Here is a 15,848-nt window from a genome sequence, read left to right as displayed (position 1 = left end):
GATCATTTGAAATATTACAATTTTAGTCTTTTACTTTTCTTTTTATATTTTCGGCTTTCTTTTTTCACAACTTTGTTATTATATGTTTTTTAAAAATTCAATTAATTTTTATTGTCAAGATTTTATCTAAAATATTTAATTACTATACATAATTAAATATTTTCGTTTTCTATTTTTTATCTAAAAATATTTAAAGCGTAAAAACATCATATTATTACTTTTTAATATTTATGATGTAATTTTTAAGATTTATCTTCATTTATCTTATACAAATATATTTACTTTTTTGAAAGAAAAAAAATGATGTGTTATTATAAAAATACGTTTATATAGAAAAATAGTATGTTGCTATTTTATTTTAAAAATATAAGTATGTGGTTTTGAGTTAAAGATAAAAATATATTTCAGTTTTGATTTCATAATATAAGTACAAGGCATTCACAGTTCAACATGCCGATCACTCGAAAGGCGTTTGTTTTTCATTGCTTTGAACCGACAGTCGAAGTCCCTTCACCCCATCCTCAGGTGGACCGTGAACTGATTGATTTTTACCTCAAGTTCGGTCAGCCTTAGTATCTGACCTGGAGTGCCTAGAAGATTACAACGGTCAAGGTGCTGAAATCTTCTCCTGCAGGGAAATACATTAATGTCTCGTTCAAAATAAGTCGAGGTTCAGACAACTCGGTTTCTATTATTTCCCTGGCAGACCTTCCCAATTTGAATCCTCATGATTGGATCCTTCTATTCAATCTCCTGCTTACCAATGCGAAGGAGTGTGAGCCGATTTTGGGCATTTGAAGAGAATGTTGGCATCCTATATCCATGAAGTTGCAAAGATGGATCAGGAAATTGCTAATGTTCTAAGGACGAAACCGACGGTGAAGCCTACTGCTAAACCAGGAGATGTCAACAAAATGACTCTCGGTCAAATCGATTCTGCTTACCTTACGGTTATGTTTACAAGGGCCAAAGGTGAAAGATTTTTGTTTACTCTTGTGGACAAACACTTATTCTCTACTGACTGCCTAGAACACATCATCAACATCATTCATCGGTGCAAGGCGAATTCAGAGTCAGATAAGAAGAACTTCACAGATATGCTCTGGTGGTACATTACTTTTAGACAAATTCTTTTGGCCATTATACCGGGTGTGTTCAAGACTGTGAAGAAGTTGGTGATAGCTCAACCGAACTGAGCTCTTGGCTCCATGGACGCAAAGGGTGAGATTGTGGGATTATTGTGTCGTGTCATGGGCTGATATTTTGTATAAACTGGATTGGGCCTGTCCATCCGTGATTTACTAGGGTTACGTAGTATATATAGTGCATGCATGTATGCATTAAAAAAATGATCTTAACTGTTATCTTTATTATCGTTTGTAACCCTAAACACCTTCACAGTAGAAGTTCTTAATCGAGCTCTTATGAGGTGTGAAAGTTTTAATCATTCGACAACGTTTGAGCCATACTTGTGTTTTTTGTATTATTGTTTTATTTTCTGTTTAGAATCTATCGATCCTACTAGAATTTATATCATCAACTTGAGAAACATCAGTTTGAAGAATATGAGAAGGAACCACAGAGCCACTCTTCTTCTTCTCTCCAACTCTTGATTTTGATATTTTCTGTTTATTTTCTTGTTGATTTCTTTCCCATTGTGTTGTATGAATCCTAGAATGCACCAATTCCACAAAAGCTGCAACAATAACAACATCATACTTTTATATATTGGAAAAAATTGTTATAATTGGGTAGATTTTTCAAAGTACATAATTATATTATGTAAAAAATGAAGGAATAATTAACCAACTTACATTCCACATTAAGGCATCTATACGAGGAAATCTCAAGCTATATGGAGCAACAAAAAAAATCATCTTTTTACATATCAATCAATCTCTACAGTTTAAAATAATGCAAAATTCAAAAACTACACCTCAGAACGAATTGTAGGATGTCACCGTTTACAAAACAAGTTTATGCTTCAAGCTTGAGGTAGAAAAAGACTCATAATATTTCGGAAAATTTAATTGGCAAATTAAATTATTTATGAATCAGTCGGGTTGTTTGTTTACCTTTTTTATGAATCAATCGGGTTGTTTGTTTACCTCTTAACTGGCAAATTAAGAGGCATAGTCCGTTAGCATGTTATTTTGTATCTCTTAATATTTCATATTTCAGAGAGATGGGTTGAAAAAGAAAAAGAGGCGTGCGTTCCTATTTTGCCCTACGTGACTTCCTTCTTCTCTTTTCTATCTCCTACGCCGACCTAGGGATGAGCATATGGACCGGGGAACCGGCCGGAACCGGAACCCGATGGAACCGGTCGGGCCGGGACCGAGACATTATTTTTGTGGATTTTTGGAACCGGGAACCGGTAGGAACCGGAACCGATATAACCGGAACCGGCAAAAACCGGAACCGTATGATGCTATTTTTCAAGGACCGGTTCCAACATTTGAAGACAGGACAAGAACCGGTAGGAACCGGAACCGGTAGAACCGCTCGGCCGGTTCGGTTCTTAATTTTGGCCGAAGCCGGTTCCCGGTTCCGGTCCGGTTCGGGCCGGTTCCGACCGGTTCGGTTCTTTTGCTCATGCCTACGCCGACCCCTTTTTCCATCACAACACACTCCGATTACCTGCAATCTTTTGCCGCCATACTCTCCAACTCCATCAATCGATGCCATCGCTGACCTTCGGATCTCCGGCGCCATCCTCCTATATCTCCGGTGCCAGCCTCCCACACCTACGACGCCATTGTCGCACATCAGCTTTCAGGTATGTATCGTTCTTTATTTTTTTCCTTTGTTCTCTCCCCAAATACTATGAAATCGACGATTTCAGGGTGAAATCAATGTTTTCTTGCTGAAATCAATAATGAATCTGTAATTGTTGCTGACATTTGGTGATTTTTTTGCTGAAATCTCCATTGTCAAATGTGTTGTTCACACTAATTGCTCCATTGTTCTAGTTTACTCAAATTGTTTTCAGGTAGCATATTTTGATTTAGAATGACACTAAATTGACATAAAGATTGATGATTTCAATTTGGAATTGAGGATTTTTAATTACATATCCTTTGAGCAGAGATGGAAAATGCAATATCAGGGCTGTTTTGGTCATTTTTTTTTCCTGAAATACCTTTTCAAATAGTTTTCAGGTAGCATGTTTTGATTTAGAATGACACTAAATTGACATAAAGATTGATGATTTCAATTTGGAATTGAGGAATTTTGATTACATATCCTTTGAGAAGAGATGGAAAATGCAATATGAGGGTTGTTTTGGTCATTTTTTCCTGAACTACCTTTTGTTGATGTATTTATGTTGGAATCTGATGTGGTAATGTATGGACATGAAAATCTGATCTGATGTTTTTTTTTTTCTAAAATCACAGTTCATATCATATGTGCTGATGTGCTAAAAATCTGATGTGCATGTAGAATTTTATTTGGATTTCAATATAGTTTCTAGGATTTGAAAATATTCATGTTTGATTTTGATTTGTGCTCATTTTGATGTATGTTCAATTTGGATTTTATATGATATTTATGTTTTTTTAATAATTATTAAGAAATTGTTTCGGTTTCTATTCAAAGTAATTATAGTGTTATTGTATGAATAATTAACCAACTTACATTCCACATCATGGCATCTATACGAGGAAATCTCAAGCTATATGGAGCAACAAAAAAAATGCAAAATTCCAAAACTACAACTTAAAACGAATTGTACGAAAAGTATGATTGAAAACAAATAATTAATATAACAAGTCTTATTTATCAGATTAAAATTTATCATATATTATACTATACCTGAAAAAAGGCTTTAATTTATTTACAACCTCATCAAGCTCCATATCAGATAGCATGCAAACAAATCATATTTTATTCAAAACTTCAATTATTAGAATTTTAATTAAATTAGTGATAATAAGATACAAAATTTATGGCCTTAGGATAGGTGTCTTTGGTTGGGCGTTCTGCTAGGCCCATCAAAAATTGAGCTACCTGAAGCTATGATTTTTACGTTGGTTATGTAAAGTTTCTATATGTAAATTTGATATTGATTTTGAAACTCCCTGTGTATAAATAAAGGGATGCTCTTATTAAAGAACACTATTTCATTACAATTCTTTCTTCATCTTTCTTTTCTCGCATGTTGGTTATTTTTTCTTTTGATGTACCGAAAATGTTCATTGAAGTTTTTTTTATTGTTCTTGGTGTTTGTTGGAGCTTATTAAAAACCCTTTTCTGGCTTCTGGTGGTTACTAGGTCTTTTCTTTATTCGGATTCCACGCACAAACATCGTGGTGTTTTTTTGTACGCCGTTCTAATTTCAGTTGTGTTTTATTAAATTTCGGCTTGTAGGTTGTAGGTTGTGAATGTTTATGGAAACTTTGATTATGATTTTGTGATTTCATAGGATGTTATGTGAACTGCTTGAGCTGATTTTAATAGAAATATATGAGAGACATTTAGTGATTATTAAATTAATAATGATTTATTTATCTTCAGTCCACAAGGTTCCTAAGGAAGGATTTCATGGGAATGACTCTGAAAATTAGGATGTGGAAGGCTCTTAAGTTGCTCAAGGAATATTGTTTGTAGAAATGCCTAAGAGAAAGTAATATTCTGAATTTGGTTGGTTTTCTCAAGAAAGAATCATAGAATTGTGTACATGATCCACTTATCTTTGTTTTCCCTTTTAAATTGGTTTAGACATTAACATTATTATTTCATAAAACTGCAAAATTGGTCCCTGTGGTATTCAAAAATCTTTGGATAGGGTCCAAAAAGTTTCAAACTTGCATGGAAGGTCCAAAATCAAAACGTATCCGTGATTTAGGTCCAAAAAACTTGAAAAGACGATTATGCCCTTTTATTTTCTTTTTTGTATTTTTTATAATTATTTTAGTCCCATTTTAATTAAAAATAAAGAAAAAAGAAAAAAAATATATCCCTCATCCTACCCACCCCGTTCTCTCTCTCTCTCTCTCTCTCTCTCTCTCTCTCTCTCTCTCTCTCTCTCTCTCTCTCTCTCTCTCTCTCTCTCTCTCTCTCTCTCAGTGACAACTCCTGAACTTCATCTTGTTCATGAACTACTGAGTTGTTTTTGTTAGGTTTCATTATCTTTCAAGAACACTTGATGAATCACATGGTTAGAGTCATACACCATGACAAATTTCATTATCACTATCTGATTCTTCTCTCACAGCTTTCGTCTATGTCCACATCACAAACCCAAACCCTAATTCACTGATTTCCTCCACCGCCACCATTAAATCGACGACATCGCAGCTTCCCTAGCTCCATCTTCAGTGATTAAATTGACAACCATTTTATGATTTTACTTCAACTTCTGGATTTTATTTGGGATTCAACTTCATCAGTAAAAACCAAGGCGATGAATCAACTCAGCCAACACAACTCTATCGATCTGTGGCGGAGAAGAGAAGAGGTCGGCGAAGGTGGAGAAGAAGAAATCGACGAAGGCGAAGGTGGAAGTGGAGGCAGAGACGGGCGAAGATGAAGATTTGTGGTGGGGTAAGTATATCATTGTTCTCGTTTTCTTTACCGTACCCACTGGCAACTGCAATACATAAATCATGCAGAGAGGAAGAAGAAGACCACTTTTCTCGTTTTCTTTACACTCAAACCTGTAAAATCAGATTCAGAGTAAGAGCTGAGCATATCATTTTTTTTTTTCTTTTGGATTCTAACCTGCAACAGCAACTGTGAGAGAAAGAGACCTGAAATTATAAGCATTACTTGTAAGGAGAGGTAGGCTAGATTAGAATGTACAGATCGATCCATCCCAATTGTACAAAGTTGTGATATATCAAATAGCTCGAAAGAGAGAGTTATAGATTTGAATTTGTTGATTGAGAGAGAGAGAGAGAGAGAGAGAGAGAGAGAGAGAGAGAGAGAGAGAGAGAGAGAGAGAGAGATTTTCTTTATTTTTTTAGTTAAAACAATATTAAAATAATTATAAAAAATGCAAAAAATAAAATAAAAGGGCATAATCATCTTTTCAAGTTTTTTTGGACCTAAATCACGGAAACGTTTTGATTTTGAACCTTCCATGCAAGTTGGAAACTTTTTGGACCCTATCCAAAGATTTTTGAATACCACATGGACCAATTTTGCAGGTTTGTCTTTTCTATAATTTGCACAAGGTTTGGATTGATGGACAAATATGCCCCTACTGAATTCCCCTACATCCAACACAAATGACAATTCTTTGTACTGCTTGTATCCTAAGTATCTTCTATTACCAATCACTATTCATTAACAAAAACAATAATCTTCTAAAGTATACCATTTTGCAAATAATAAATTTGTACATTACTATGCTAAAGTACTCGCCTTTATTTTCTTGGCTTTGTGATTAAATGGTCTTCCAATCGGTAACTGTATGGTATCTCTTCCTTTAGCATTTATTTGAAAAATATGACTTGTTTGATCATGATGCAAAATAAAGTTATGATTGAATTCAATGTATCATTCCAAAACAAATCATAAGTTTTGGTACAAAGCTTTTTATTGGTTGTGAAAGTTTTGATACCTAAGCTTTATACATATTAGTACATTTGCAAGAACTATTTTTAATTTCACTTATTTTCATTTGTGCAACCGTAATGCACATTCTTTGCAGGGTTCTATATACGCGTATGAATTAACCAGTTGTAAATCTGTTGATTGTGTAAACAGGTATGTCACTCTCTCTCTTTCTGTTTATGATTCAACTATTTATTTGTGTATCAATTTATCAAAATGCTTCTTTTAGTGAGTATGAATGTGAACAATAAGTTAGAGTTTAATTTACATTGTGGTATCTATCTCCCTTGGTTGTGAGATATCTATACTAGGATAATTTTCTTGACTTCCAAGATGGTGTGGGCCATAGGATTAGTGGAAACTTTCTGTACTTTTTTATTTTCATTTTGCTTCTCCCTTTTAAGATATGATTTATGAAAAATGAGGTTGGGTCTCTAATGAGGTCACTAACATTCTAATTTGTGGAATAGGTTTTTTTTTTTTTTTTGATTTGGTAAATAACCGAAGAAAACACATTTTTAGATTTCATATACATACCCTTAGGTATAACCGACATAATCGTGTATATAAATCATCTTTATGTAGAAAAAATGTGACTTTAAAGGAAAGGGACCTCTCCTGTAGATCACTATCAATAAGGTGAATTGCTTTTGATTCATGATTATGTTTATTTTCATAACTGTGATTAATTAAAGTTATAACTCCCAAGTGGCCAAGTGTATATGTAATTTAAACTTCTTAATGAATCTTTTACTCATGTTTTTTGGATTTTTGTTTTTGCCATGAGAAAGTATATCTTTTTAGTCGTGCAACTATTTCCGAAACTCCACATCAGCAAAAAGGGGGATAAGAAACTCGGAAGAAGAAGAAGGGAGGGTTGGGCCTTAGGCCAACATGCACTCCTTATTATAAGGAGTTTGGAACAAATACTTCTACTTATCAATTAGAAATTTATAAGTTTCTTATAATATTTGTTTTTGTTTTTATGTTAATTTCATGCTTTACAATGATATTCCCTTTTTTATATCAATTTTGTGATAATTGCTAATAATTTGTAAATTAAAAAAAAAAAAAAAGTTATAACTTTTGTCAAACGAAGTTCAAAGTAAATTTATTTAGGTTGATTTTATCTCATGGTTTAAATTAATACATCATATATCACATATATCTTGAACTTGAACCCGAAATATTTATAACAAAAACAAAGTTTGAATTAAATTCGATTAACTTTACTTTACTACATAGTAGGTGGTATATTTATGTTTCTCATCTAAAGTTACATTTATCTTTTAATGGTGTTTCTAACTGATTTATAAAATCATTTAATATCACACCCTTAGAGGTTTTATCTTTTTATCTTTTTAATTTTTTCTGTTTTTAATTTAATTTTATTTAATTGTGTTTTTGTCAATTGCTATTATTTTTATTTTATTGTCTTTTAATGTTTTTTTTTTCAATCATATGTTGTTTCTATGGGTAAATTTGTCATTGTACAATGCATGGTAACAATTTACATAATGATGATATGGAACAAAGTATTAACCGTCCACCAGAAAGTATGATACTATAAAATAAAGTAAAATCGATTTATAGTTTTTACATCGATCAACCCGACCACCAGACGATATAAGTACAAAAAATAATAAATTTAATAGTACAATGCTATACTTGGAACAAATAAAAGTACGATGTTATACAAGAAGAAAATAAAATCAATCTTTTTTTATTATATCGGTTAACCGTCTATCGGACAGGTATAACACTAGTTATTTTATGTTAGCGACTGTTTATTAGCAATTCATAGATTGCTAAAAGGTAGAAATTGGGAGTGTTATAGTAAGTCTTTCTATATTGTATATGTTATTCAATGAAGTTCGCCCCTTCTCTTATAAAATCAATAAATATTTTATGGGTTTGAACTTTTAAATAAAACTGTAACTCACCGTTTAAAAAAGAGAAAATTTGTGAAATAACCAAAAAGAATAAAGAGTATGAGAAAAATGATCAAAAATTTTTGTTTTTCGAAAAATGACATTGACTTCCGCAGAGAGCAGCTCTGTGGAAGTTCTTATCTTCTGAGAAATGGATTTTGCTCTGAGGAAATGACGTGCCATGGAAAAAAAAGACAAAAAAATTTATGGTTCCGTGGAGAGTGCATTGGTTCCGTAGAGATGCTCTCTGCGGATCCGTTCTTCAAAGTCCGAGGAAATGTTCTTCACAAAAAAATTTATGAATAACATTTCCTCAGAGGAGTACCTCTGAAGAATAGATCCGCAGAGAGCATCTCTGCGGAACCATGAAACTTTTTTGTCTTTTTCCCATTACATGTCATGTTCTCATAGCAAAATCTATTCCTTAAAAGATAAGAATTTTCGTAGAGCTCCTCTCTGCTGATGTCATGATCATTTTTCAAAAAAACAAAAAATTTTGATCATTTTTCTCAAGCCCACCCTCTTTTTTGTCATTTTACAAAAACAAGTTTATGCTTCAAGCTTGAGGTAGAAAAGGACTCGTATTATATTTCGGAAAATTTAATGAACGCTACAAGTAATCTGAGTATTTATGTTTAAATCAAAACCATGAATATTTTTCTTGGAAGAGGGTCGGTCAATCTATGCAAAATAAAGAGAAAAACTTAATTTTAGTAAACCTCGGAAGCACGAGCAAGAAGTTGCCGGCATTCCTTAAGGTCTCTGACACGGTTCTTTTTTATCTATCCACTGAATTTTACAATTATGCCCCTTTTTAGATTTACAAAAGAGAGAAAAACCCAAACATTTATTTCCAAACACAGGAGGCTCCTTCTTCCTTCTTGGGGTTTGTTTGCAGAAAATACATTAATCAATTTGAAACTTTGTAAAATAACCCTTTGAAACTTTTTTATTGTTTTGTAAATCAGTTCTTCCATTTAACTCACTCCCCCTGCACCTACCTACCTACAAGTGATGTCATCAATGGTGTTTATGGAGTAAAAGGTTATTTGGTTAAAATCTCACACCAACGCCACCATTATAAATCTCTAAAGCATCTTCGCTAATCAGCTCCGACGAAATCTCTGAACAACACCACCACAACAAAAGCCCAAAATAGATAAAAGACAAGGGTTGAAGGCGAAGGAGCTTTCCCGGGTTTGTTTGTGTGCATCGTCGGCGATTTTTATCATCATATTCACCGTCATCGTCTTTTTCAATGGAACAAGGATGACTAACAATGAAGTCATCAGGGGCAATTTTTTCAATTAACTGTAGATGGATAAAAATAATTGCCCATTCCTTAACGCCAATTTAAGATCTCACGGATGAAATCAAGCTCAATTGCGTGTAGATTTTAAATGTCCAAAACGATCCTCAAAACTGGACTGACCAATTTCCTTCCCAAATTTTCATCCCTCCCCCCAATCCCAAACATCACATCATGCATTACATCCCTCCAATCATGTGCCGATCAGACCAACTTACAGGAAGGAAAGAAACTCCATTCCTACATGCTCATCAATGGCTTCCTCAGCTCCCCACGCGCTATCACCAGCCTCATCAACATGTACTCCAAATGCAACTCCATCTCAGATGCCTTTCTGGTTTTTACTTCCTCGTCTAACTCCCAACTCAACGTTTTTGCTTACAACGCAATCATTGCCGGATTTATCCACAATGAGATGCCAGAACCCGCGTTACAGGTTTATAAAAAAATGCGAGTGGCAGGTGTTTCGATGGATAAATACACGTTCCCTTGTGTGGTCAAGGCATTATCGAGTTGTGGCGATGTTGCTGGTTTGAAGATTGCTCACGGGTTGGTCTTTAAATTCGGGGTGGATCATGATCTGTTTGTGGGCAGTGCTGTAGTCGATGTGTACTTTAAACTTGGGTTAATGGAGGATGCACACAAAGTGTTCGATGAAATGCCTGACAGAGATGTTGTCCTATGGAACGCCATGATTAATAGGTACGCACAAATTGGTGAATACAATAGCGCATTGGAGTGTTTACATAGACTTCGCACAGGAGGGAATGTACCTAGTAGTTTCACTGTAACTGGGATATTATCGGTGCTCACAATGAAAGGGGACCTTGACAATGGGAAGTCCATCCATGGATTTGCAACCAAGATGGGTTACTCTTCAGGCATTGCAGTTTGTAATGCCCTAATCGACATGTATGGAAAATGCAAATCCTTTCTCGATGCTCTTGATATCTTTGAAGGAATGGAGATTAAAGATATATATTCATGGAATTCAATAATCGGTGTTCATCAACAATCCAGTGATCATGAAGAAACACTAAATCTTTTCAGGCGAATGTTACACGATCGTACTTTTTGTCCTGATTTAGTCACTTTCACAACTGTCCTCCCTGCATGCTCTCATTTAGCAGCATTAAGACATGGTAAGCAGATTCATGGGTACATGATAACAAAGAATTCAGGGAAAGAAGATGATACTCGCATCAACAACGCCCTCATGGACATGTATGGAAAATGTGGAAGTATGGAAGAAGCCCAAATGATTTTCAACCACATGGATGGTAAAGATTCGGCTTCTTGGAACATCATAATCAATAGTTATGCAATGCACGGGTTTGGCCACGAGGCATTAGACATGTTTCATAAAATGTGTGAAACAGATTTGAAACCCGACGAGGTGACATTCGTCGGGGTTCTTTCAGCCTGCTGTCATGCAGGCCTACTGAATCAAGGGCGAGAATTTCTCGCCCAAATGGAGCTGAAATACAAGATAGTGCCGACAGTCGAGCACTATACCTGTGTAATCGACATGCTTGGTCGAGCAGGACTGCTCGACCAAGCATACGAACTGCTATCCGCCATGCCCGTCAGACCAAACTCAATCGTCTGGCGAGCATTTCTAGCAGCATGCCACCTCCATGGAGATGCAAAACTTGCAGAAATTGCTGCGAGAAATGTTATTAATCTTGAACCGGAGCATTGTGGGAGCTATGTTTTGATGTCTAATGTGTATGGTACAATGGGTAGATATGAGGAGGTGTCTGATGTGAGATTTAATATGAGACAACAAAATGTGAAGAAAACACCAGGGTGTAGTTGGATTGAGTTTGGAGATGGGGTGCATGTTTTTGGGAGTCGTGATCGAGTCCATTTTGATGAAGAATTAATTTATAGCGAGCTTGGTTCGTTGTATGCGACCATGGGTCTATGCAAGGCGGCTTGAAATTGTGCAAACAAGTCGAACCATTTGTTTTTTTTTTTTTTTCAAATTCGTAGTTTGAAGAATATGCAACGCACTTTACTTTTTACTAGAAATAAAACATGATGAAGTTGATTGAAGCTTTTTATAGAATAGTACATTTGAGATAGGTTTGAATAAAAGAAAGCTTCAATTATGTATGAGTATTGTTACATTTTTCACAGCCTGTAACTAGTATATCCTCCTCCTCCTCCACCTAAACTGGAGGATGGGTAGCCAGCAGCATATGATTGGCCACCAATACCATAAGTTGATGGTGGTTGGTATGATGAATTCCCAATTTGTGAGTAGGAAGACCTCAAACTTGACTCCAACTTTGCAAAGCTGCTGATGCTTGGAATTGATTCCTTATGCCCATTCACACATTCCTGAAAAAAAAAAAAAAAAAGATGACTCATTCCATTAATCCATTCTACCCAACTTGCCATAATACACACAAACACGCATATTTCTACATATACTGATATACATATATATTATGATTTATAGAAAGGAAACCTGAATGAGCTGCTGAGCTGTCTGAACTTGAGATGATGTCCCTTTTATTTCGACTGTAATTTCATCGGGTAAACCTCTACTCTCTTGCACAGTAAGAATGGCACCACTTGTCCTACGAATATATGCAATATTTGTTCCCCCAACTCCAATAATATCTTCAGCATAAGCTAATGGTATTTGCATTGTTTGAGCTATCTGATTTAGTGATTTACATAACCTTATTAATGTAGAAAAAAAGAGAAGAAGGAACCCTAATTTCTTGAAGAGATGATTGCTGACCTGAGTTACAATAGGGCCACCAGTTCGAGCAATTGCAGGAGAATGTGTTGAAGGTAGGCCAGGGTCACGTCCATACAAGGAAAGCCCATGGGAAGAAAGATGTGATTCTCTTTGGGGTTCACGATCAAGAAACAGAGTCTCTCTCCTCATTGGAAGAGAAAAATCACTACCAATTCCAGTAGTTTGCATCATGGGCTTCTCAGCCCATGTTTCCACTTGTTGGCTTTCTTGTGTCACTGCTGCTACATTATTCTGTAAAAGTCTCCATTATTCACATAAACAATGCTGTTATAGTTTCAAGATATAGGTAAGTCAAATGGTGATCTCACTTACAGTCTTCTCAAACAAAGGAAGAACACTACGATCTACCAAAAACCTCCTTAAATGTCCCACCACAGCTTCTAAAGCTTTCAGGACTTTTACAGCTTCTCCCTGAATATCCACGATCCTCTCTTCTGAATTCGCAGATATAGCTGACACTTCATCTGGCAAAAGAACATTTTTTTTTCAGAAATGAAAAAGATTGAATTTCGTTGAGTTGCGAATTTGAAAGAGTGAATTCATTCATTATTCATACCACCAGAGAGCACACGCACTTGACAACCACTGCTCTCCTGGATTGACTTGATTGATGATCCTTGCTTTCCGATCAGACTGATGGCTTGCATTGATGGAACCAATAATCGGATTGAACAAAATGGTACGGATGCTATACTTTCACCTTCGTTCTCTGGAAATCCGTTGATTCGTTTAAATACTCTTATTACAGCATCCATGGCAGGTGAGAGAGGTGCCTCTGTTTCTTCTTTGCCAGAGATTAAGACCTGATGAGGTAACCACAAGTATTACGGCTAACTACGTTTATATCTCGCATACAGAAAGTAAAACTTGCGTAATTATGAACCCTAAATTAGTGTAGGGCTTCTCGAATTTTATAAAGGTGAAAGAACGCTTGAATTAAATGAAAAGATTCGAGATTTACAGGTTGAAACTGAAGAGAAGAATTTGGAAACAACTTACAATGCGATCAGGGGTACCAACAGGGGCGTCGAGTACGCGAATTCGAGCTTTGGTGTCTTCGCACATCTTTTTGATTATATCTCCTTTCCGTCCAATTATACTCCCAACCTTGAGCACCGGCACAATGAGCCGAAAAACGCAGTCCCCAGGCCATCCAGGCCACTTCTTCTCCTCAGCTAAAGCCGAATCAGTAGCCAGGGGATTTTTATCTGCCGGCTCCGTGTCGGTTCCCAGAGCCGCTTCTACGATGGTGGTGGCAGATTCCGTCTCTGATTTTGACGCTCCAGTGACGGTGCCATTGACTGAGGGTATGGTAGAAGCCATTAATGTGCGTTTGAGCAGGCTAGGGTTTTTATGGACGAAGGGTTTGTTTGACGAAGAGGGGATCTGGAAATAAAAGTACTTCGACGCTTAAGTGAGGTCTTACATATGGGATCTGTAACCAAATGTATGCGACTATGCTCCTTTCAGAAGCCAAATTACTTTCTTGCCCCTTCTTATTTTTAGTTATGCCGAAATAATCATATGTATTATTTGCATTAGTAAAATAGGGTAAAAAAAAACTATATTTTCAAAATTTCAGTTTAGCCATCAATTTTTAATAAACTTTGAAAAAACCATAATTTTATAGTAAAACATTATTTTCCTAAAGTTCGGTTTAATCATCAATTTATAAATTGATTAGTTATTTTAGCACAAAATGAAATTTTATGGTTTTTTCAGCACAAATGCAGGTTAGAAAGGTGGTAATAAAACATTTACCTAAAATTGGATAGTTTTTTAGCACATAAAAATTAGATGGTTAAATCAGAAAAAATGATAAAATATAATTGTTTCTTTTATTATTAACCCTTAAGTAAAATCAACAAAATTAGAACATGTACTTTAATTTTACACATCTATTTAATTTTTATATTTGTTACATCAACAATTAATATATGATATTATCATTATTATTTCTGAAGTATACGTCCTAAAATGATAATTTAATAAATATGAACCATAAATTAAAATTTATTTCCAATTATAGACTTTTTAAATCCCTTTAGAGAAATGTTATAAAAAATAGGAATTATCCATATAGTATGCATTTATCTTGAGAAGGCATATCGGGGATGGTGAGCAATGTGAGGAAGGTCTTCGCCCTTTTAGGTGTATGGGTTGTTTCGGAGTCGAGACAATAATAGATTGACTGCAATCTGAGCGGCACCACCCACTCTACCCTACCACCTACAGGTGGGCGTCCATCTATAACACCTCGTTTATTTAATAAATAAATAAATTAATGAATGTATACTAGTGCTAAAATCAATAATTATATATCAAGGGTTGGTCTCGAGGAGTTAACTGTCACAGTTTTAGAAGTCGGGGGTTTAAAGTGTAATTTAGTAAAGATTTTTAGAAGACATGGGGTGTTTGGTAAGTATTGGGACTTATTATGAAAAGATTTATGGAAGTAGGGCTAAGGAGTAAATTCTGGACTTCATTTGAAAATAATTGTAGATGGAGGGGCTATTTGGTAAAATGTTGGACTTCATTTGAAGAGATTTTAGATGGTTGGGGTTAAAAGGGTAACTTATGGTCTCATTTTGAAAGAAAATAGGGAAGGAGGGGCTGATTCTGTTATTATGGAAATAAGTTTGGAGAGGCACCGGGTATTTAAAACATGTAAACCCTAACCCTAATGCATAACCCCAGCTGTCACCTTCACCTCCCACTCCCTTCGGCTCCGCCACCTTATGCCCCATCCTTCCTCCGTAGCCGCATAGCAACCATGTAGATAGAAACTGGTGAAGCCAATCGTCGTACGTAGCATGTAGAGGGGGAAGAACCACATGGTCAGTCGAATGAGCATCGTGGAAGAGCTGATGCCGTTGTTGGAATCGTGGAAACGCCAGAAGCGCTGTCGCTCTCGGACATTCCCTCTCTTCCCCTATTCTGTTTCGTTTTCAGCCATGTCGTCGGTGTTGCTAGAGTTGTCGGACGTCGCCACTCACAGAACCTTCGTTTCATTGCTCCGGTCAACATCTACTACCCCGAAGGAGGTTGCAGTTTGATTTTCAGTTGCTGGGTCGCGAGTATGTGTGAATTGTGAGATTTGTTGTTCGTTGTGTAAGTGAGTCTCGGCCAGAAAATCAAGAGGAAACGCTACCACCACTGTGAGGTGGTGGTTATCATCGTAAAAACCACCGTTAACTACTTTTGTTGTCGCCATCTAGTCCAATCACCACCGCCGTGCACCACCATGTGGGTGGTTGTGTCCATCTTGCAA

The 15,848-nt window shown here is 35.8% G+C and overlaps 2 protein-coding genes and 1 long non-coding RNA gene across 3 annotated transcripts; 2 read left to right on the top strand and 1 right to left on the bottom strand.

Moving 5' to 3' along the window:
• Positions 1–2,609: 2,609 nt before the first annotated feature.
• On the top strand, positions 2,610–7,655 carry LOC145009038 (uncharacterized). The gene is made up of 4 exons (XR_013663724.1): positions 2,610–2,779; positions 6,659–6,714; positions 7,147–7,200; positions 7,353–7,655. It is a non-coding gene; the product is annotated as an uncharacterized LOC145009038 (long non-coding RNA).
• A 1,435-nt stretch (positions 7,656–9,090) lies between these two features.
• LOC145008692 (Pentatricopeptide repeat (PPR) superfamily protein) lies at positions 9,091–11,859 on the top strand. Its single transcript, XM_078967289.1, has one exon. The coding sequence runs from the start codon at positions 9,893–9,895 to the stop codon at positions 11,741–11,743; it is 1,851 nt and encodes a 616-aa protein (XP_078823415.1). The 5' UTR covers positions 9,091–9,892; the 3' UTR covers positions 11,744–11,859.
• On the bottom strand, positions 11,797–14,002 carry LOC145008693 (RNA-binding KH domain-containing protein PEPPER-like). Its single transcript, XM_078967290.1, has 6 exons — positions 13,577–14,002; positions 13,134–13,380; positions 12,890–13,041; positions 12,557–12,808; positions 12,278–12,472; positions 11,797–12,147 (listed from the first exon to the last, which is right to left on the bottom strand). Exons 1-6 carry the CDS (start codon positions 13,898–13,900, stop codon positions 11,938–11,940), a joined length of 1,380 nt encoding a protein of 459 aa, XP_078823416.1. The 5' UTR covers positions 13,901–14,002; the 3' UTR covers positions 11,797–11,937.
• Positions 14,003–15,848: the final 1,846 nt, after the last annotated feature.

Source organism: Lactuca saligna, chromosome 8 (assembly GCF_052625555.1).
Source record: "Lactuca saligna cultivar CGN05327 chromosome 8, ASM5262555v1, whole genome shotgun sequence".
NCBI lineage: Eukaryota > Viridiplantae > Streptophyta > Magnoliopsida > Asterales > Asteraceae > Lactuca > Lactuca saligna.
The sequence above is the reverse complement of the archived record's forward strand: the minus strand, read 5'-3'. Positions and strand labels throughout refer to the sequence as shown.

Bases quoted from the DNA above. Each gene is read 5' to 3' on its own strand.
- LOC145008692 (XM_078967289.1), top strand. From the start codon at position 9,893: ATGTCCAAAACGATCCTCAAAACTGGACTGACCAATTTCCTTCCCAAA.
- LOC145008693 (XM_078967290.1), bottom strand. From the start codon at position 13,900: ATGGCTTCTACCATACCCTCAGTCAATGGCACCGTCACTGGAGCGTCA. The intron at 13,381-13,576 runs GTAAGTTGTTTC...TTACCTCATCAG, and splicing joins TTGGTACCCCTGATCGCATT to GTCTTAATCTCTGGCAAAGA. The intron at 12,148-12,277 runs GTTTCCTTTCTA...TTTTTTTTTCAG, and splicing joins CAGCTCAGCAGCTCATTCAG to GAATGTGTGAATGGGCATAA.